The sequence below is a fragment of the Bactrocera neohumeralis genome, chromosome 2 (assembly GCF_024586455.1).
Source record: "Bactrocera neohumeralis isolate Rockhampton chromosome 2, APGP_CSIRO_Bneo_wtdbg2-racon-allhic-juicebox.fasta_v2, whole genome shotgun sequence".
NCBI classification, from domain to species: Eukaryota; Metazoa; Arthropoda; class Insecta; order Diptera; family Tephritidae; genus Bactrocera; species Bactrocera neohumeralis.
The window spans coordinates 11259265-11283179 of NC_065919.1; the positions used below are offsets into that span (position 1 = coordinate 11259265).

The window sequence follows — 23915 nt, forward strand, 5'->3', positions numbered from 1 at the left end:
TTCCCCAAAGTGAAATTGTGGAATCCGTTTTCAGTCATTCGAAGAGATAAAACAAAAAGTGCTAATAAAAAGTCTTTCGAGGACTGGAAAAATTTTTGGCATAAGTGTGGGAATCACTTTGAAGGCGAAAAATAAATATTGTTGAATAATTAAATATTTTGCGTTTTATTTACAATTTCCGGGTATTTCAGAATATATGAATATACTTTATAGACTTTTTTTTAGCAAAATTAGCGTATCCTGTTCAAAGTATAACAAGATATATGTACATATGAGTGATTAATAATTTTTAAACTGCCTTACGAAGAATAAATGGTTTAGATAATAGCTGTCAAGCTATACTATTATTAGACAGTTCAGATCACGCAACTGCTCACCGACTGTTCGACATGCGAGCGCAAACGAGCGGGTTTTTTCGGTCTACACTTGTCAAACCTCGCATTATTCATTACGCAAACAACAGCTTCTAGTAGCCGAAGCTGAACACAGCCGCTAGTAAAGCTGCAGTTTAGGAAAACCCGTCATGACTGCGCGAAAACTAAACTATAGGCAGATTTGGTGTTAAAAACATGCACATTTGTAATATTTGTTTATGCCACATATGCACACATAAATACATACATACATGCACACCTGTATGTAATGCAGATATTTTTCTATTTTCATATAGTGTCTAAATGATTTCCGTGGTAAAATTTCCACTTCCGCAGCATGAGTTGCTACGCTCGCGCAAATCACTATCAAACTGTCAGCTGTCATTATTGCCGGTTGCAATGCTTGCCTCCTTCTGCGTTGTGGCAAGCAACCTAGAAAATCTTACAACCGTAATTTTTTTCGACTATGTATAAGCAATTTTTCCGTTGGCGCGCGACATTCCGCCAATACACCGTTGATGGCTTGCAAATGTCAAGGCGATTTCGCAATTAGCAACAAAATACAGCTCTTTAAAAATAAGAAGAAAAAAATTGCGCACAAAAACGACAACATTATTGAAATGTCAACTGAAACAGGCGTATGCCTGTAAGCAAAACAAAAATGAGCAACAACAGGTGTATATCGGTAATAGACCATGGTAATAGCCTGCAAATAGAGGCGTTAAACGTGACTTGGAATTCGAAAAAAATCATAACATAACAGAGATAGAAAAGCAGAAATGGCAACTCGAACATAAAGAAAACCGGTCGAAAACGCTTGCTGAACAACAGCTGCAACCGTTTTGACAACAAAAACAAGAAGAAAATTGCATAATATCTGGCCGACTGCAGCAGCAACAACAAAAAACGGCAAAGTTAGCGGAAAACCTGCCGGTTTTATTATGCGAGCGTTAGCGATAAGTCATTTACTTGCTTACATTTGTATGTATGTATGTATGTATGTATGTGTATCGTCACCTAAAATGCAAAACAACGTATTATCAAAAAAATCGAAATTGAGTTTTTTATTGTTTACGATTCACTACTTCATATATGTACATACTTGTGTACATACATATGTACATATTTTTTTTTAGCTTCAGCTGTCAGATATAACCAATGTGTAACCAATTTATAATCGATGTATAACCAATAAATAACCATTTTATATCCAAACTCAATTACATACATATAGCACAAAATTTTCAGCTTCAGCTGTCAGATATAACCAATGTGTAACCAATTTATAACCGATGTATAACCAATAAATAACCATTTTATATCCAAACTCAATTACCTATGCATATGTAGCACAAAATTTTCAGCTTCAGCTGTCAGATATAACCAATGTGTAACCAATTTATAACCGATGTATAACCAATAAATAACCATTTTATATCAAAACTCAATTACATATGTATATGTAGCACAAAATTTTAAGCTTCTACTGTCGGATACAACCAATGTGTAACCAATTTATAACCGATGTATAACCAATAAATAACCATTTTATATCAAAACTCAATTTCATACATATAGCACAAAATTTTCAGCTTCAGCTGTCAGATATAACCAATGTGTAACCAATTTATAACTGATGTATAACCAATAAATAACCATTTTATAACCAAAACTCAATTTCATATATGTATATAGCACAAAATTTTAAGCTTCAACTGTCAAATATAACCAATGTGTAACCAATTTATAACCGATGTATAACCAATAAATAACCATTTTATATCAAAACTCAATTTCATACATATAGCACAAAATTTTAAGCTTCAGCTGTCAATTATAACCAATATATAACCGATGTATAACCAATTTATAACCACTTCATAACCAAAACTCAAAATTTGTTTCACAATGAGTGGTTTCTATAAAATCATTTTTCCTTCCCCTGTAGACTTATAAAAAGTAATGTCCAATATATAACCACTTTATAACCAAAACTCAAAATTATTATTAATATGAGTGGTTTCTATAAAATCGTTTTTCCTTCGCCTGCAAAATTATGAAAAGTGATGTTACGTTGTTTTGCATTTTAGGTGACCATATATAGTTGTAGTTATAATATATAAATATAAATTATTTTATATATATGTACATCTGCATTTACATTTAACCGCTGCTTTATTGCTGTTCGCCAGTTAACGCCAGCAGCGTTCAAATTTAATCGTGTGCTTATACGATTTAAGCGCACTAAATGTGAGTCTCATCAATTACATGAATTGTTTTTGTTTTGGTTTATTTTTTTTTTGTTTTTATTTTGTTTATTTATCTTTGTTTGTTTATTTTTAATGAATTTAAATATTAATAGAGATATGTGATACTTTGCCAGCGCTTGCCATGAAATATTACTAACTATTAATGAGTTAATTTAAATTTAAAGCAGTTTGTGCCAAAGGCTGAGTAACAGGTTTCTCCCAAATGTGTAAAATTATGTCTTGGAGGCATAGTCTCTCAATGGTCTCTCAAATACAACACTAAATAACAAAGATTTGTGGCTTTGCATTGCGTAATTGAAATGCGTGAATAAGCAACGAGATCAATCAGGTATTTAGTAAACTCGCTTGGCGGTGAATCGGTTACAACATTACAACTGAAGAAACAACTGAATACAAAAATAAACAATAATATGATATTAACACACACATATGTATGTATTTAAAGCAAAGCTGATATGTAAATATATATGTATTATTTAAGGGCAGGTTCTTTTTAAAAATAGTACAAATATTTTTTTTTAAATTTACATATGTAATCTTATATTTTTATACGCTTGCAACATGTTGCTGCAAAGTATAATAGTTTTGGTCACCTAACGGTTGTATGTAGCACCTAAATCTAAGCGAGATAGATAAAGGGTATATGTATGTATGCATATGTTTATGAATGATCAGGATGATGAGAAAAGTAGAAATCCGGGTGTCTGTCTGTCTGTCCCTCTGTCCATCCGTACAAGCTGTAACTTGAGTAAAAATTGTGATATCTTTATGAAACTTTGTGTATGCGGCCTTTGCCAAAAAGTAAGGTCGAGTTCGTAGATGGGCGTAATCGGACCACTGCCACGCCCACAAATCGCCACTAATCGAAAACCTATAAAATGCCTAGACTAAGCACTAAATTACGATATAAAACTGTGGGGAAAAAAATATTATGAGAACTCCTACCAACAGTGTGAAAATAGACGAAACCGGAGATAACCCCGCTCACTCCCCATATAACGGTATTGTTAAAAACTACTAAAAGGGCAATAAATCAATAACTAATTACGCCAGAGACATTAAATTTTACCTCCAAGATGGTATGAGAAAGCTTTATTAGAGTCGGTGTGAAAATTGGACGATGGGCGTGGCACCGCCCACTTTTGGTGAAGTCACATATCTCGGGACCCGAATTATTGATTTCGAGTAAACTTAGCACGTAGCATTTTTCTCATATTCCTATGTCACTGTGTGAAAATGGGCGAAATCGGACTACAACCACACCTACTTCCCATATAACCCAATTTTAAATTCCATTTGATTTTTTCACTAAAACTTTGCACTAATAATTCCTTTAAAGTATGCCATTTTTATTGCCCATATCTAAAGAAAACTGTTCAAGCCCCTAGTTACCGAATATGTGGACTTCAGTATCTATATACCGAAAATATCGGTCAATGTATGAGATATACAATAGAAATTCAGACAGAAACCTTTCCTGACAATAGTATTTCTGTGTATCAAAAATAGGTTGAATCGAATCAATACCTATTCTGATAAAGATTTTGGAACTGCCAAGTGACTTTATGCTGGATATATCGGCCAATATTTGAGTTATCTCAATGAAAATGTTTGAGCGTATTTTACTCATAACAGTGTATCTTTGTGCCTAAAATACATACAATTGGACGAAAACTTGACCTACCACCATATAACTATTACCAGGACTTTCTGACTTTGCTCCATATGATTGGTGATTGTATGTGAGGTGCCTTAATGAAACCCAGGGAACATTTTTCAAGTATGTGGCATGATAAAAGTAAACAAAATCGGGACTTTGTGTGATGGAGGGGCCTAGAAAAGAGACCACTTGCAATAAAGCTCAAGAGCATTCAACGGGCGGCACGCATCAGCATATTTGGTGCACTACAACCCCCTCCACTCGCCAGAATGTGTATGACCTCGAAAGTTTTGCTAGCAGACTCAGAGAAACTGAGTTTCTAAATGAAAATATGTCTGCACATTTGTATATACTCACACACTTTGACTTTATACCGGATCTTTTAGATGATGGAGTCGATAAACTAAACTCTGCCGGCATTTTCTTTGCCCACATACCGCCGAGAGAGTTGTGGATGGGTAGTAGCCGTTGGGACAGTGAGTTTCTTTACGTATGGGCAAAAGCTTGGAGGGAAAGGACGGTGAAGTGGTATATTGTCGGTAAGTCTCCAATAACTTCAGTTCCAGACATCCTGACTATTGAAGTCTTTTTCAAGTCGAGGTTGCTGCCATTAAGGTAGAAGGTAGAAAGATTTATTGCTCTGGAGGACAGTCTTCTTCTGAAAAGTTACTATTCACTCTGATAGCAGGGCGGCGATACTAGTCTTGAGCTCACTAACCGTGCGTTCAAGGTTGTTTAAAGAATGCCATACCTCGTTATATACGCCAGTGAGTCACTTTGTGATAATTCTATTAGAGGTACCAGGCCACTATGAAATCGCAGGCAACTGTAGTGCTGAAGAGCTGACAAGAAATGGTAACTTAATCCAGCTATCAGTTGAATGGGAACGGCTTGGTGCTCCTCTCTCCTCGAGTGTTCCACTACTAGAAAGCTGGACTTCGCGGGGACTTGGCTAGCGCTGGCTATCATCGTTACATGCGCTGTTCCATCATCCTTTTGGCTCAAAATCGATCGTAAGAGATCCAGTAAAGGATAAAGTCTCAGTAAGGCTCGCCACTCCCTAGTTTCGTGGATTCTAAGAGGCCATTGCGCTATCGGCGACCATGCTGTAAGATAGAGAATCTTATCGGACGTCAGCTTCAGAAGGTGTAAGGAAGAACACGAGGTGGAAACATCTTAGCATTAACTTTTTGATTCTACCGCGTTTGCAAGATCCAGGCTTAAGCACTTGAGAGCACACTCTTTCAGATATCGCACCGAATTGGTAGAATATTCAATTTCTATCACCAAATTACCAAACTTTTATTAGCCACAAGGCGCTTTGCTAACACAAAAGTTCGAATACAGGATTACTATTTTTATGACATTTTTTGATCTTCGCCAATTTTGAGTTTGACCCAATATTCTTGAGGTATTATGCATTCAGTTAAAAAATTAAAAAATAAATTAAAAACTTACCCTCCCCTTAAGGCGCACAGAAAGTGCACTTACCGCAAAGCAGTTTTGGGGCAGTGTGGCATTCCACATACAGTCATTATACAATTTCAAATTTTCCAACAATTTGTAAAACCAGAAATATCTCCCATGTAATATGTATGTATAGCGGCAATCCAAGGAAATGTTTGTGCAAGTGAAAACAAGAAAAAAATCTTAAACTTAAAGACCGAATAACTGCAATATTTGTAAAGACCGAAAGTGGTTAAACAGCCAGACATACATATTTATGTGTACACGTAATACCGGATACTTGAAGACTTGTTTTCGTTTACAAGCGATGCGATCAGTGTGGAGTGGAAAGAGTAAATGGCAGAAATTGCATGGATCACTTGCAGCCGTCCGTGATATCATTAACTCCCATTTGGATACAGCCACGCGAGGCAGTGAAAAGTTTTAAATGAAAGACGAATATTTATCAACATTTTCGACAAGTCGTTTTTGTTTGCGGCCGCGAAGACTTGGACTGAAGTGTCCACTATTGTAGCGCCGCATTTCAGTGCAAGTCGTCGGGCTTAACGGTAATGGGCGGGTTCAAGTAGACAAGCGTTAACGAAAGAATCAAAGTCTCCTCTTTAAAGCGCTAGTAATAAGTATACACATAACTCGGCATTGGAGGCGAGAAGGACATATTCAGTTAAAAAAATAGTACTTATGCAATAACGGCTCAAAGCAATATTTTGAAAATAAGTTCAAGTGCTGACAGTGTCTTATACGAAACCGTTAAGTTAAGATGGCACAACAAAGCGTTAATTGGAAAATTCAATACAGTCTGAGCATCTTCAGTGCGATTTGTCTGGCGCAAGCGGCTGCCGCTTACACACGCGAAATTATCAATAATGCGCCGCAGTTGCAAGAACGACGTAAGATCATTTGATTGTAAACAATTTTTGAAATTTTGAACTTTGTTGTGAGTTAACTTCATGACTTTTGCTACAAAACTGTTGTGACAAGTTTAGTTGCAAAAAATAAAATTATGTGCTGAGAAATTGATACACAAGTTTTCTAATACCGGATACAACTGTCAAAAGTCGTCGTTAGGAAAGAGTCAGAATTTTGAAATTAATTGAATTTCGGTGTGCGAGTTAGTAGAGTTAAGGGTTATATCCAGTGAAATAGTGAATAAGGAAGATCGGAGAAAATTCCTACAGAGCCTGAGACAGGGGCCCCGGTGCTCTGCAACAATTTTTTGAAGATTTATTATTCTAGCAACAATTCATTACAATCATCCACTGACCACAGTTTTCCCACTATAGTTCTGGTTATATCCACTTCTGAATTGAAAAAAAAAAAAATATTTTTTGCATATAATTATATCAAATATATTTTAAAATTTCCCCGAAGTACATCCAGCAAATAGTTTCGGAGATATGTGCGTAAAATCTTTTGACTTAGTGTAATCGGCACCCAAATTTTTTCTTTCGGAGCGGTGTCTTCAGAATCGGTAAGGTAAATTCTTTCGCAAACAGAACGATTGACTTGAAATTTTCACCGATGTACTTATCAAAAAGATTTGGTGGAAGGAATAAGATTTTGAGTAAACATTTCGATTTTCTATGGCACTTTGAAGTGTAAATATTTCAGAAAAACGAGTTTTTTTTTGGAATGCCGCCATTTTGTCAGAAATAAAAATTCCGAATAGTTTTTCAATCATAAGCTATATTAATCTTCAGTAATAATAACTGCTTTTGGTCTTGGGAGGTTTGAGATTATTTTAAGCTGAAAAATCTTTCTCATCGGTGGACACCTATTTTCGAAGCTCCTCCTGGAGATCGGTTACGGTATCTGGGTTAGGATGTAAAAACTGCTAGTTAGGTGAAATTATCGATCGTAGAAACCGGATATCACTTGGAAAGCTTCTAACGCCGGCCATTGGTGGTGCTCAGAACATCGGCAAAAATTCTCATAAAGACGCTCAAAAATAGACAAAGCGTTTGAACCGATCAAAAATTTGTTATGGCAGCCAATGTTAGTTTCGGCTATGTCTGCTGGTTTGCCGAAGGTATGGCTGCCGAAATGTTTCAGCCGCAGTTTTGGAGAGGCTGGACATAGTGGAAGAGCATGAAGATGAACTTTGCTAAGCAACAGCAGTTCTATAGATCTTTTGCGTTCTACTCTAGCCCAGAAGGACCTCAAAGTCGCGCAGAAGCTGGTCGTCGACCACCCGAGGTCCATCGGTCCAGTGCTAGAGCGCAAGATGGCAACGGAGATCCGACTCGCTCGAAGTAGCTTGATGTTATTTCTAGTGAGGACAGACACTTCTTGACTAAAGTCGAGCGCACAGTTAGTGAGTTAAATGCTACTGCCTGAAACACACTACAGTAGTACGGTAGCCTAAAACTAAGCTTAAGGGGAAGCTCTTTACAGAAGACTTTCCCTCTTAGCTTCGACTCATTTGTGAAAAGACTCATTGCGTCTCTTATCCAGTGACTTCTTACAGTCCATATAAAAACAGATGCCAGGTGTAGCCTCCATAACGAAGCGGTCCAAGTTTTCAGGGATGCGATTGAGAGAAAAGTGAATTTTAGCGCAGCACTGTTTAGACTCCTTTATATGCCCAGTTTCCCTGCGCCTTAGAGTGATTTTTTTTTGGCTGTCAAGTGAAATTAACCCCTTAACTCCGAAAGAGTAATTTGAATGCTTTTCTGTAGTTGTAGTTGGAAATTCCTTAATTTATTTTTAATGTAGCGTTATTGGAAGTCAACGAGCTTATGTCAGGCGCTCTACCGATTTGAAGTTTTGGTCGGTTATAAAACATTGTGGTCGTTTCCTATCGCGTTTACTAATTTTACCAAATTATTGCAATGTACTATAAGTGTGAACTGTGGGTGGTGTAATCCAACATTTCACAGCATTAAAAATTAATATCTTTTTCTCTCCCCAAAAACAGCAAGTTGGTTACAGACCTGCAAACGTGCAAATCCCAACGAAGAGAAATGTTTTCGACGTCTATTTGAGGGTTGTTTCCCCGCTTTTGCGGCCGGCATACCGGCGATCGGTATAAAAAGTTTTGAACCGCTGCATATTGATCAGGTTTCGGTATCAAAGGGTAGCGGGAACTTAGTACTTTCAGGTGGCTTTCAAAATCTAATCATTCGCGGACCCTCAAATGCAACCGTGCGGCGCGCTAAGTGAGTCTTCCATTATACTATCTATATATGACTACACCTAACTTTATTGCTGTTTTGTTAATCGCCTAGTCTGGACCTTGAGAAGAAATTATTAAATTTTGAACTGGACATACCGTTACTGCGCATACGCGCGAAATACAACTTGAAGGGTAATATATTACTTTTACCGCTGGTTGGTAACGGCGATGTGCGTATGGCTTTGAAAGATGTAAAAACCGCTGTGTACACCAAAATACATTTAAGCAATGAACCGGAGGTAACTACTTAATTTTTTATTAAATATAATTAGAAAAATAAATAAATTTTACCTAACCTTCAGGAAGTCATTCGCATTGATGAGATGAAGGTTACGTTCCATGTGGGCGCGATGCGTATTCACCTGAGTGACCTGTTCAATGGCAATGAGATATTAGCCGCTTCCATCAACAATTTCCTCAACCAAAATGCAAAAGAGGTCATTGCCGAACTGCGCCCTGATTTGGAGTTGGGTTTAGCGGATATTTTCCATGGTTTATGGAATAATGTGTTCTCGAAGATGCCACTAAAATTATGGTTGCTGTGATTATGTTTTTAATTGCTTTTGTTATTTTTGTTGTTTATTGTATTTATTTGTAAATTAAAGAGACGTTTGCTTTCTGTATATATGCATATTCGTTTTATAATGAATAAAAATATTATATAAGATGATGGAGTTCTATATAGAGGTATCTAGGATTTTCACTTGTTGTGTAAGCACATGATAGCGAAGTTAGCTCTTAGACTGAGATAATCCTCCATTTTAGTCACCAGTAACAAGCGGCATTCTATGACACTTAAAAAGTTTCCGTTTCTTCCCATTACCACGGATGTTCGAAATCCTACAGCGTTGAATCTAAATTCGGTTCTCAATATTGCCTTTCCTACCAGAGCAGAGGGTGAAGTAAGCAGCGCCTGGTTCCAAACTTGATAACGGAGTGGAAGGGTGTATCCTTTCTGCAAAACTAGGTACTGAAATCGCCATCCGTTTACCAGACCACTATAGTATCTTCCAAGCGAAGATAACAGCAATTAAAGAAATAATTCTTGTTCTAACAAGAGTGTGCTCACAACAAGGAATATATTTATATATACAGATAGGCAGGTGGCTTTGAGATCACTAAAGTGTCCTATTGTTTCGCCAAAGTTAGTGAAAGAATGCCCTGACTTCTTAGTGGATCTAACATTCTATTTCATGATAAATCTGCAATGGGTTCCAGGACATAGTGTTATTCCTAATATTTTTGAAGCAGTTGAACGAGCTAAAATAGGCAACACACCACAATTTAACCCCGGAAAAGAGGAAAACGCACCTTTTTATGTCTCATACACATTTATACATACATTTAGCTGAGTCTCGGTGAGATCAATCCCTGTCTTGTTCAACAAGTAGGTAAATGTGGCATGAAAGAAATATTGTCCGCACATGCCGACTATTAAAATATAAAAGCAACATTATAAGGTCTAGTAGGAGTACTAACATGTCACGCCGTAGCTGAGAGTGTACACGAAGACCGTGGAGAATCGATCGCCGCCGTTCGCAGCAACTCGGACTGGCGTATGGAACGACTTGGCGCATTACACGTCGAGATTATAAATTGAAAGCGTACGAAATACAACTTGTGCAAGAAATGAAGACGCTCGACCTCACAAGCGGCAACGCTTCGCTCTATGGGCTCTTGCACAGTACCCAGAAAATCCGACGTTTTCGAGACAAAATTTTGTTTAGTAATGAGACCGATCTCTAGCTCAATGGGTATGTAAGCGAGCAAAATTCTCAGATTTGGGACGAAGAGCAACCTGAAGAGATTAAGGAGTTGCCATTTCATCCAGAAGACACAACGGTTTGTTATGGTTTGTGAGCCGGTGGAATCATCGGTCCATATTTCTTCAAAAACTATACTGGTGAGAACGTAACGATCAATGCCGACCGATATCGCGCCATAATAACTGACTATTTGATGCCTAAAATTAAAGCCCGTGATCTTCGCAGCATTTGGTTTCAACAAGACGACGCCACTTCCCACACATCGTATCAATAAATGAATTTATTGAGAGAACACTTTGGTGAGCAGATAATTTCACGTTTTGGGCCGGTCGATTGGCCACAAGATCGTATGATATCACATCGTTAGAATATTTCCTGTGTGGATATGTAAAGCCTAAAGTCTATGCGGACAATCCCGCTTCGATTCCGGCCTTAGAGTCATCGAAAATTGGACTCAACGGAAGGACTATCCGAGACGTAGCCGCAGCCAAAATTTCAAAGAGATAATCTTCAAAAAATAATTTCAAAGAATGTTCTTTCGAATGATAATAAACATTCCCCATTAAATTCGAATTTTCTTTAGAAAAGTAGGGAACATCGAAATGGATGACCTTTTGATATTTGTATAAACTATTTTGTTTACGAATTTTTTAATTAGAAGCACGTAAGTAACAATCTATTAGTGGTATGGGTATTCCATTCCCACAACAGTCGGCTCTACGTAACCGGAATGGACCCTGATTTTTATTTGCCCAAAGACTGTTAAATCGTCAGTTTTCCTCCAGATTACGTCAGGAATGTTTTCTAGCGCTATAACAACAACAACCGGTATACCAGCTACTTAATTAAATCTTAAAAATTTCCAAGATTATAAAAAATTACCAAAATGTAGTTATTAAAACTATTTTTTATTTAGAAACTTATGAAATATGTGCTACATTATTTTCGAAAACATTCGAACACATCACATTCTGTTAGCACTATCACATTTACTCGGGTAACAACTCATCAAAGCTGTAAGTATCGAATATCTTCTCCGCCGAAGCGCGCACTATATCCGATATTGAAGTCTCCAACAAAGGACGCAGCTCACTCGAGAGTGAATCCCAATTTTCATTCACAAATGTATTCATACGCTCACCCAGCGCATGATCACCGTTGAAAAGATTGCTCAAATGCAAGTCCGCCTTACCAAGTTTATACTTCACCGTGACATCTTTCACTTTGGCGTAAAGACGCTCCTTTCTGGTATAACGCTCGGCGTTAATTACCGTGCTCAACTCTACATTGGCTAATGAAGATTAAGAAACATTATTAAAGAAAATAAATAAAATCGTTTTTATGTACATATGTAGAAGTGACTCACAGAAATTCGCCTTGAAATCACCCTCGCCCATCAGTGGCATCATCATAATTTTGCCCTGCATTTTATACTTTGCATTCATTGTCACATTCGGCACACTCATCATCAGTGTCATTCGCATTTTCTGCGGATTTATATGCAGCTCGTTGAGCGTGAAGTTGGCCAAACCGTTAACGGTAATGTCTTTGAAAGTGGAATGCAGATAAATTGCACCCGAATCCTGATCCATTCTAATTTCAGGCACAACCAATGGCGTGATCGGTGGTATAAATAGCTCCGGAATGCCATAATGCAGCAGCTCCCTCATGCCAAGCAAGGAATTACGTGCGCACACATCTAAATTCGGGTCACTGCGTCGACATATTTTCACAAAAGAAGCTACGGAGGTAATATGTGGCGTCAACGGGTTAGGTTAATAAAATATAAATAAATATTTTGCAATGCCTTAAACTCACGTAATTGCGCACGCTCCTTTTCAACGCTGGGTCCCGCCATCACAACGCCACTATAAGTGGTCAACAACATTAAAAAAGTACAAAGTTGCATTTTGCTTGTCAAATTTCGTATAGAACTGTACACCGACACCATTCAGTAAGATATGGTCTATATATAGTAGGTGAATATCTCTTTTTTTAATAGCAAAAGTCGCTGAGCTGCATGTTTGAAGGTGGTAGACGAAGTTTTCATAGGTCAACCGTTGACATTGCTGAATGTGCACTTTACAATTGTTTATTTACAAATTATTGTTGCCATAAACACTCCACGTTCATTGCAAATTTATGCCCTACTCGTTTACCTATGTACATAGTAAATATAGCGATTGCCGTAGACAAAATAAAACCCCCAAGTATTCGTCTTCTTCTTTGGCACTACAACCGATGGTCGGCCGAGTGCACAAAGCTTCATCACTTGCGTCTATTCTTTGCAAGGTCACGCCGGTTGTACATTCCAAGTGCAGGCAAGTCGCTATGCACTTGCCCCTTTAAAATCTTTGTATGTCCTCTCCAGGTACTCTTTCGCGTCTTTTTCTAGGCTGGAAAAGGCTGCGCTGATGGCTCTATTGTTAAGATCCACGATGTCAATATTATCTGCGCACCCTAGTAGCATTGCACGTTGAGGATAGACAGTCCCACTGAGGATCAGATTTGCGGCGCTTATGACATTTTTTAGCATTATAATGAATAAACCTCGTGTGGCATCGAACGGCTCCAAAAAGGATGGATGGCACTGAGGGTTGTACTCAACGTCATTCTACATAACCGTATAAGATTCGAAAGTTGAGTTTTAGAAGTCTGATTCCACGGTAATTGGCGCAGACTACGAGATCTCCCTTCTTGTGGTTAGGGCAGAGTACAACGTCCGGTGTGTTTAACGTGGGAACCTGCTGACGACAGCCTAACTCCACGGTACTCAAAAGTACACGGATCAAATCAATGCGTTGATCAGCGCCCTGAAAATGCCAGGCATTTCCAGTACCAATTGGCAGTGTGGAATGGACACACTAACCACCTTGGTAGGGTTCGAGGCCCATCTAAAACCTCTGCCGTACTTTGGGTCCGGCACCCGGTTGCAATGCAACTCCACATTGAGTGATCAAAACAATCTTCCCGCGATTTGGGTATAAACCACAACCACCACGATACTCCCCAAGGGGCCATACCGCATGAGCAAGTTGGAGCGGACTCCAAGGGCTCCTGCTCCCCGTGGTACCAGAATTAAGTCTCCGGTCAGACTTCGTAGCCGAAACTACTACCAGTTGAGCTTCCATACTGTTCTGGACTGGTGACCAGGGGTTAATCCCCCTACCCCCATCCCATGCACCCACAAACCCCCTTATCTAACCTAACCTAATCTAACCTAACGTTTCACTCAATCGCCTTCGCCGCCTAAAAATCTCACGTGCAAACCTATTAAACGTCCCTAACAGTTCGAAGGGCAGAGTACACTCATATTGAAATCATCGGGCATGTATTCATCCGACCAAATGATGCTTAGCAGCTGAAATATGTGGCTTTCCAGCATCCCGCCGCCAGTACTCCATTGAACCATGGGACTGTCCTGTTCTTAAGCCGTTTTAAAGTTGCTTTCACCTCGTGTGGACGGGACGAAAATGTTATCGGGGTATATTGTTGGTTGTGTGCGGAAGAGGTTGATATATTAAAGATTAAAACGGTTTAACTCGATTGGCGACAATATGCAAACGGGTGATCCAAGTAGAGGTACTTTTTTTCAATAGCCTGTTTCTGACTGATCGAATTGCTGTATGGAACAACTGGGCGCATTTTATGTTGAGATCTTAAATTGAAAGCGTACAAAATCCAGCTTGTGCAAGAACTGAAGCCGCTCGACCTTTCCAATCGACATCGCTTCGCTATATGGACTATTGAAAAGTTCGGGAATATCTGACGTTCAGCCATGAGGCTCATTTCTGGATCAATGGGTATGAAAACAAGCGAAATTGTCGCTGAAGAGATTCAAGAGCTGCCATTTCATCCAGAAAAAACAACGGTTTGGTATAGTTTTTGGGCCGGTGGAATCATCATCATATTTCTTCAAAAATGATGCCGGTGAGAACGTAATCGTCAATGGCCACTGTTATCGCGCCATGATAACCGACTTATGATGCTTGAAATTTAAGTTCGTGACCTCGGCGACACACGATCCACGATCCACTTTCAACACATCAAGCAATGGATTTATTGAGAGAACACTTCGGTTAGCAGATAATTTTACGTTTTGGGCCGGTCGACTGGCCACTAAGATCGTGTGATATCACACCGTTAAGACTTTTTCTGTGGGGATATGTAAATGCTCAAGCTTATGCGGACAATCCCGCTTCGATTTAGCCCTTGGAGCCAAACATCACGCGAGTTTCGCCAGTTACCAGTCGAAATACGCGAACGAATCATCTAAAAAATTGGACTCAACGTATGCACCATCTGAGACGTAGCCGCGGCCAACATTTGAAAAAGGTAATCTTCAAAAAATAAATACCAAGAATGTGCTTTCGAATGATAATAAACATTCCACATTAAATTTGAAGTTTCTGTGTGTTTTTTTTTTTAAATAGGGAACCTCGAAGTGGATCACGTTTCATAAGAGGTGGTATTATATAGTAGTTTCGGTGCAGCGAAAGTCAACGTTTTGTCTTTTGTCTCTTTTTATTTTTTTAACATATTCAACTTACAAAGTTATCAATATGGTCACATAGACTTTCTTAAAAAAAAAGGGTTTTACCCTATAATAGATAATAGTTTGCAATAAAATCCATGCTTAAACATAACAAAAAATGCATACAGTGATAAATGATTTTTGACATTTACATATTATTGTACGTATGTATATAAATCAGATACATGGAAATTGTTCGCTATGAAAAATAGCTTAATTTTAAAGAAATATTATTTAAAGTTAAACATTTAATAGTTCCAAACGAAACAGTGCAAGGAAATCGATATAGTTGGATGTTGGTGCATTAAGTTCGCCCACCAACATTCGGTTTATGCAACAACAAACGCTTGGATGTTGGTTGTCGAAAAAAGATGGCCATTAACTAGTCACCACGAGCTCTAGATTTGACTCACACTGGCACCTTCTTAAGGCAATATTTGATAATGCGCGGACAATACACGAGCTCAACGGCAGCATTCGTGCCAAAACCAGTGCTATATCGAAGGAGTGAAGTTAAGTAAAGCCTTCTTAAATGCGATTACTACACGATTGATTTGATTTTTTCAAAATTATTCAATGTCTAAGATAAGGACTTAAAATATGACGTACCTTATAGATACGATATTTAATAAAATCACTTTATTTTAACTTTAAGTTTACTAGCAAAAAATGCGTCATGCTTTGTGAGAGTGCTTATGTGCTAATCATTTTGTGACTGCCTTAAATTACATACTTTAATTTGGTAGTAAATTTTGTAACTTGGCTTTTACCGCATGGCAGCTGTGCTTTTAAGCACAATTTATATAATTTAAAGTATAAAAACCATTTATATACTTTATATTTATATAAACTTTTAAATGTGTTAGATATATATGTACTATCACAATCAGTCATATTTAGCTTATATATAATTATAAACTAACGCTAATAATATTTTCGGCACAATGCATTGCGAAAAAGGTGAAAAATGTCAGCTAATCAGTTATGGTAGCTGGGAGATCATTATTCCTATTTGCATCATCATCAATATCCATTCTGAAAAGAAAAAATAAATAAAATTAAGTTAAAAAAATTAAAGGGTTGCATTTTCTTCAAATTTAAAATAAAAACATTTACAGGCAAAAAAAAAAAAAAATATTTAAAATTGTAATTTTTTCATGTCTCTGACTATACCTAACCTCATATTTGAAACAAAGTCAGCCTTAACTAAAGTTCATATACTGCCTACGAGAACCGTACAATAATTCTTCGCATAAAATTCAGTCAAAAACTCTGTGAAACTTACTGCATCATACGCTCCGTAGCTTCATCAATCAATGACTGCACTGGGTACTGGAATAGTTCGTTAATGCTGCTCGCAGCATTGCCATTCACAAATGTTGGCGCATCGCCATCTTGTGACAGATAGGCATTGCACCTATTGCCGTTTATGTATAAATCAATCATCGTTTTATGAAATTCCAATGTATTTTGGTGTAAAGTATTGCGCATTTGTATCAACCGATTTAAGCTGTTGTCGACGATACTCTGCAATAATGCGAATTCCTTTTGCACCGAATTTATCGTGGAATAAGCAAATTTCAAATGTTCGTTCATAATTGTTTTCTCCCTTTGACTTAGACAATCGTACACGGCAGTTTTACAGACTTCTAAACGTTCTGTCGATGCAATACCTAGGTGTCGTCTAAACTCCTTACTAGAAAGCGAAAAAGAAGGAAGATATTAAATATTGAAAGAGTTGATTTTGCATGAGAACTTACAGTTTGTATACATCCTTATTTTTTAGCTCATCAAAAATTTGATTGAGCGCCATTTCCTTGGCGCGCCTTAAACCGGACTTATAATATCGGCTAACTTTGGTTTTCAGTGCCTCTAACTCAGCCATATGCGTCTTGAATTTTTCGGCTTTAGCACACCAATCGTTGAAGAAATTTTCGCATCTTGCGCCCTAAAAATCACACATATTTTTTTGAAAGTTTTAAAGCTGTTGTAGGTCTAATATAAGTATAACAGTTGACAATCACCTGCATGTTACACGTTTCCTTCGCCGCTTCAATGCCAATGGCGAACTGTTCTACGCGACCATGCATTTCTGTGAGCGCATGAAAGTAATGCTCCAATTTATTTCCTTTAATGTCTGTATTGTACTGGAATATTTCATGCTCAGCGGTGAGCGCTTGTTCTTTTAAGCCACTGACAAAAGCCTCTAGATGCAGTTGTTCGTTGCTGAGCAAAAAGTGTGTGCTTTGCTCTATAATCTTCACGACGCTCTCGGGTAATACAACTTTAGCATTAAAATATTTTTTTATATATGAAGGAATATGCGGTGTGGGCATCGTGTATTCTGTGTCTATACTCGCAATATACAGCATCGCCGGTGGATTATTGGCATCGCGTGTAACTTGCCATTCCTCCACAAAAAAATCGATTGGCTTGTAAGTATGCGACAGCTCAGGCCGTGGATGACCGGTTGGAAAAATGCAAAAAAAGTTCTCTATGCCAATATCTCTTTTGATCATATCTCTAAAATCGCGCAAGCTCATCTCAGGTGTGACTATGTATGAGTAAAATGTTAAGGTGGGCAAATAAAATATCGTCAACACTTTTTGCGATAAAATCGTGTCCAGCTCACTATAAAATGTTAGCACACGTTCCTGTGTCAATGGTGACAGACGTTTGCCGCGCGTACTGTAGTTTTGATCTAGCGCTATGGTTAACCACGCTTCGATGGATTTTAAGAATACAGTACTCATGCGATTTTCAAATGGAATATGCTCATTAAATTCAAATTTATTTTCATAGAAATCCTCCGTGATGGCAATACAGCTTTCCTTTTTCTTTCGTATATTTGTTACTATGCTATATAACTGTTGATGTGGAATGAAAGGCAGATTGCCACAGATCAATTCGAATGCAATCACTCCCATTGACCAGTAGTCAACGGTATTTTTATATTCAGCCGTGTCGAGAACTTCTGGCGCGACGTAGTTTCTTGTGCCGACGATGCTTTTCAGCATCGTGTTCTCACTAATACTACGTGCGAAACCGAAATCGGTGAGCTGTGTGAAAATATGCATACATTAGCACTGTGTTAGAGTGGTTGAGTTGTGTAGAGTTTGTAATAAATACCTTATACAACCGCCGACTGCCAATCTGATGTATGACTATATTGTCCGGTTTCAAGTCTCGGTGTTCAATACGACATTCTGTGTGCAAAAACTCAATTGCATGACGTAGTGCCAGCAAGACTTCGCGTACCTCGTATTCTATTAAACCGTTTGTGTTTTCCACCAGCAATAACTGTGCACGCAAATCACCGCCATTGCAATACTCCATGACGATGGGCTGTAGCGGTAGCCATGCATGCTGCTGTGTTAGATACTCCAAAAATGGCTTGTCGACTTTTTCATTTAGACCCCGCACTATGTAGGGTGTCTGTAGTTGGTTCATCCATTCGCTCTCTTGTCGCCACCGTTGTTGTAGTTTGGCGATTTCATCTTTGCTGAGGTTATGATTCTCCTTTAAACTTTTCGTTGCTGCAAAAGAATGAATAAAAAAATTTAAAGATGAGCAAAATCGGAACAATGTCTCGCAAACAATGTATTATTAAGCGAAAAACTATAAAGTAAATTCTAAAAACTATGCAGTAAACAAGAGAGAGGGGAAATCTGAGAAAATTTCCCGCGGATCCCGAGTTCTCAAGGGGGCAAGATGCTCTGGCACAATTTTTTGTAGACTTTTTACTACAACAATTCACTGCAATCATCCCCGTGCACCAGTTTTCTCACTACGGCCCTATATGTAAGTAAATATGTATGTATCTCAGACTGTATACAAGCTATATGATTTGTATATATGGTATATCAAAAAAAACTTGGGAGAAATGCCACACATATATTAAATTCGATAACATTCTTTTATTTCACAATACAAAAATCAAGTATCCACGAATATGTAGAAATTAAAATTTGCAGAAATAAAAATTATGAGGGAATATTTTCCTGATAACACCATCTACCGCATAGTAAGCAAGCAGCTCCTAATTGGCATATGGAGAACAAATTTTATATGAATAAAAAAATATATACATATTTGTTTATCAATTTGAACACGTTCGATTCATGTTTCATTTTGGTGTGTATATGAAGTTAAATAGACTTTCTTTGTGTACCAATGGTAAACGTGCTACAGTGGATATTATCCAGAAGTGATGGCAGTTTTTAATAAAATAATCCACTGTACTATATATGTATGTATGTATGTTTACCTACTAACAACAACCGAACTGCAGGCACATACATATAGTATTTGTGTTTGTATAAATTATGTATCCATATGTATGAAATTGAAAATTTTTTATTGTTGCCTGAGGATATAAACAATATCTGATATTTTAGCTTTAAATATTGCAATGAGTTCGGAAGAATCGGTTTTGTTTATAAAATAATAAGTTATTAGTTTGTTTTGGATTATTATGTAGAAGATAAATGGAGCATAAAGCCAGTGTTGTCAAATGTGTTCAAGCGTTTGCACAAACAAACATTTCGTTTTGTTGATTTTTAGATGAAGGCACTGAGACGAGTTATTGTAGCGCCTAATTTTATTTAAAAAAAATGAAACTCCAAAATACATTGAAGCATTGAGCATTGTGTCCCTACCTCTTCTCATAAGATAGGGATGTGGGAAGAGTTTCGATTAGTTACTATGTCAACTTAAAAACTCATAGCTGCTTTAATTGAAACCTCCTTTAGCATACTTAGATAATTAACTAGTAATTCAACCGATAATTGGTTTGCAGGTTAGCTGATTCCGCATCATTGTTATACTTCTTCTTCTTCTTAATTGGCGTAGAAACTGCTTACGCGATTATAGCCGAGTTAACAACAGCGCGCCAGTCGTTTCTTCTTTTCGCTACGTAGCGCCAATTGGATATTCAAAGCGAAGCCAGGTCCTTCTCCACTTGGTCCTTCCAACGGAGTGGAGGTCTTCCTCTGCTTCAGCCGGCGGGTACTGCGTCGAATACTTTCAGAGCTGGAGTGTTTTCATCCATCCAGACAACATGACCTAGCCAGCGTAGCCGCTGTCTTTTAATTCGCTGAACTATGTCAATGTCGTCGTATATCTCGTACAGCTCATCGTTCCATCGAGATCGATATTCGCCGTGGCTAATGCGCAAAGGACCATAAATCTTTCGCAGAATTTTTCTGTCGAAAACTCGTAACGTCGACTCATCGGTTGCATCGCCCAAGCCTCTGCACCATATAGCAGGACGGGAATTATGAGCGACTTATAGAGTTTAGCTTTTGTTCGTCGAGAGAGGACTTTACTTTTCAATTGCCCACTCAGTCCGAAGTAGCACCTGTTGGCAAGAGCAATCCTGCGTTGGATTTCCAGGCTGACATTGTTGGTGGTGTTAAGGCTGGTTCCTAAATAGACGAAATTATCTACAACTTCAAAGTTATGACTGTCAACAGTGACGTGAGAGACAAGTCGCGAGTGCGACGACTGTTTGTTTGATGACAGGAGATATTTCGTTTTGCCCTCGTTCACTGCCAGACCCATTTTCTGTGCTTCCTTGTCCAGCCTGGAGAAAGCAGAACTAACGGCGCGGGTGTTGAGGCCGATGATTTCAATGTCATCGGCATACGCCAGCATGTACACTCTTATAGAAGATGGTACCTTCTCTATTTAGTTCTGCAGCTCGAACTATTTTCTCCAGAAGCAGGTTGAAGAAGTCGCACGATAGGGAATCACCTTGTCTGAAATCTCGTTTGGTATCGAATCGGAGAGGTCCTTCCCGATCCTGACGGAGCTTTTCGTGTTGTTCAACGTCAGTTTACACAGCCGTATTAGTTTTGCGGGGATACCAAAGTCAGACATCGCGGCATAAAGCAGCTCCTTTTCGTGCTGTCGAAAGCAGCTTTGAAATCGACGAAGAGGTGGTGTGTGTCGATTCTGCTTTCACGGGTCTTTTCCAAGATTTGGCGGATGGTGAATATCTGGTCGGTTGTTGATTTCCCAGGTCTGAAGCCACACTGATAAGGTCCAATCAGTTTGTTGACGATGGGCTTTAATCTTTCACACAATATGCTCGATAGAACCTTATATGCGATGTTGAGGAGGCTAATCCCACGGTAGTTGGCGCAGATTGTGGGGTCTCCTTTTTTATGGATTGGGCATAGCACACTTAAATTCCAATCGTTGGGCATGCTTTCGTCCTACCATATTTTACAAAGAAGCTGATGCATGCTCCTTATCAGTTCTTCGCCGCCGTGTTTGAATAGCTCGGCCGGCAATCCATCGGCCCCGCCGCTTTGTTGTTGTTTGTTATACTAAATGTCTGATATGTTTAATTTTCGGTAAAGAAGAGGCAGTGTGGCTTTCCAATATGTACTCATTAATACTCTTATTAATTGCTAACAAAACCTAACACCCTATGCACTAAAACGGAATATCAACAAATCGCTACGACAGCTGTCGATAGGAAGTTCGTCTTACCACAACGAAGAGTTTTTTTCTTTATTCAATCAACCAACGTTAAGCACATTATCAAAACACCATTCACTTACAATCGCGTTAAGTTTTTTCTTGGAAATTTATATTTGCCTCTTCTTATCAATATAAGCGTTTCTATTTCAAGACATTATACGGTAAGTACTTGCCCTTAATGAATGTAAAGATATCAAACTTATTAAATAAATTAGTTAGCGACAAACATATTAAAACAAGCGCATGCCAATAATATATGTAGACAAAAATGTACTTCCATATGTGCAGATATGTATGTACTTATGTATGCATTGAAATGCATTTTCATATATGTATGTATGTATATTCATACCCTTGCAACAGGTTGCCTTAGAGTACAATAGTTTTGTTGTACTAACGGTTGTTTGTAACGAGTAAAAATAAATAAATAAAATAACATGGATACATATATAAATGATCCGGATGACGAGTCGAATTGAATACCGGGTCACTTGAAGTCCGTAAGTCTGTTCATACAACCGTTCAAGCGATAACTTTAGTAAAAATTTAGATATCTTGATATACGCTTAAGTCCAACCACTATAGCATATAACCATCATACATACTCAATACTTCCAAACTGCGAGTGTATAAAATGTTCGGTTACAATCGAGCATAGTGCTTCCTTACTGCTTATAAATGTACATAGTCAACAGCGCGGATGCTTAAAAAAGCATGCGGCGTCGATATTAGCTAAACCATTGGAATTGTTTCCTTCTAGAAATTGTAGACTCGGCTGCCTAGGTATAAGAACTATTTTAGTCTTTTTGGCGAAATGCCAAAGCATAACTTGTATACGTAGAACAATAATACCCACATTCATACCTAAGCATTATGCATTGAATATATACAAAATTAGGCGCATTGCAATTAATTTATGAAATAATGTTTATATAAAAACTTATTATAGGGCTATTAGTTTTTTGAAATAATAAATATACCTTATATCGCATTCAGTGCCACTTGAAACATACACTTGCACATACTTACATACATATCGTTTGCTCACTGCAAACCTGTCATAACTCAAAATTTCCTATTTTGAGAAAAACACTTGTAGAGTTTTCAATATTCGGTAAATTTCTCCGGAATAATAACGGCATATACTTTCCCACTTGGCAATTAGAAGCATACAATTTTGAAACAATACAGAGTTTTAGTTTATCCACATTCCTGCATAAATAATCCAAAATTGCATTGCGAGTTATAACAGCCTTGCAGTAAGCAAACGATATGTATGTATGTACGTTTTATATTTTATAAATACTTTACAAATACTGTAGAGACGCGAGCTTCACACGTTCAACACATCTACGATCAACCCCGAGCCCCCGCCGCAAGTTCCCAACAACTCGGAATTCTCGGAACTGATAGGCTGACTAATGCACGCGTTTTTTGTTTTTCCATTTTGCTTCTTTTGCGCATACATGCGAATATTTTTGTAAATATTTAAACTCGTAAATTACAGATTAAAGTAATTCAATTTGTTTAAACAATTTTAATTCCTAATAATAATTAAATACATACTTATGTATGTATACATTAAGTTGGTTATCCAACCATTAAATCGCACATACCAATTTCTTCGCCGGTTTCAATATTTTTCCAATGATGAACGTTTCCAAAGCCACCTATGCCCAGCTGTCGTATGAGCTGCCATTGTCCAAAGGAACCCAAAGAATTATTCATTATTATACACTTTTCGATCGAATTGTTTACACACAGAACACTTTGTTTACTTTTAAAAACTCTAACTGTACACCAGGGCACTATATGACGGTAAATAAAAGACCCCAAAACAACTTTACTTCCGTATCACTTCACATCAGAAACGAATTTGTGAAAAATAACAAACACATCTGTCAAAAGTAAAAGCATGAATGAACATATGTTAAAGAAGAAACGGAAAGTCAAAACAGAATACGAGACTATGATAAGGCACTAGAGTTGCCAGCGCACCAATGTGTCAACAGGTTTCAATTGCTATGCCGCGCCTAACTCATGAATAAATTTTTGTTAAGCAATGTTATAAAAGATGTAAGTTTATTTATTAAAGAATTAACACACATTTATTAATATTGTTAATAAAATAATTGTTATGTGTGTATTTAGATGAGGAAAACGTTTATTAGTTGTTATCA

At 37.8% G+C, this 23915-nt stretch overlaps 3 protein-coding genes across 3 annotated transcripts; 1 reads left to right on the forward strand and 2 right to left on the reverse strand.

The window, feature by feature from the left end:
• Positions 1 to 6339: 6339 nt before the first annotated feature.
• On the forward strand, positions 6340 to 9548 carry LOC126751439 (protein takeout). The gene is made up of 4 exons (XM_050461706.1): positions 6340 to 6661; positions 8689 to 8929; positions 8999 to 9185; positions 9249 to 9548. The coding sequence occupies exons 1-4, from the start codon at positions 6532 to 6534 to the stop codon at positions 9489 to 9491; spliced, it is 801 nt and encodes a 266-aa protein (XP_050317663.1). The 5' UTR covers positions 6340 to 6531; the 3' UTR covers positions 9492 to 9548.
• Positions 9549 to 11686: 2138 nt separating this feature from the next.
• On the reverse strand, positions 11687 to 13014 carry LOC126751438 (circadian clock-controlled protein daywake). Its single transcript, XM_050461705.1, has 3 exons — positions 12531 to 13014; positions 12079 to 12453; positions 11687 to 12003 (listed from the first exon to the last, which is right to left on the reverse strand). Exons 1-3 carry the CDS (start codon positions 12661 to 12663, stop codon positions 11702 to 11704), a joined length of 810 nt encoding a protein of 269 aa, XP_050317662.1. The 5' UTR covers positions 12664 to 13014; the 3' UTR covers positions 11687 to 11701.
• Positions 13015 to 15217: 2203 nt separating this feature from the next.
• On the reverse strand, positions 15218 to 23631 carry LOC126751430 (inhibitor of nuclear factor kappa-B kinase subunit beta). The gene is made up of 6 exons (XM_050461693.1): positions 23352 to 23631; positions 18376 to 18782; positions 17271 to 18305; positions 17007 to 17194; positions 16532 to 16942; positions 15218 to 16281 (listed from the first exon to the last, which is right to left on the reverse strand). The coding sequence occupies exons 1-6, from the start codon at positions 23461 to 23463 to the stop codon at positions 16221 to 16223; spliced, it is 2214 nt and encodes a 737-aa protein (XP_050317650.1). The 5' UTR covers positions 23464 to 23631; the 3' UTR covers positions 15218 to 16220.
• Between the last annotated feature and the right edge of the window lie 284 nt (positions 23632 to 23915).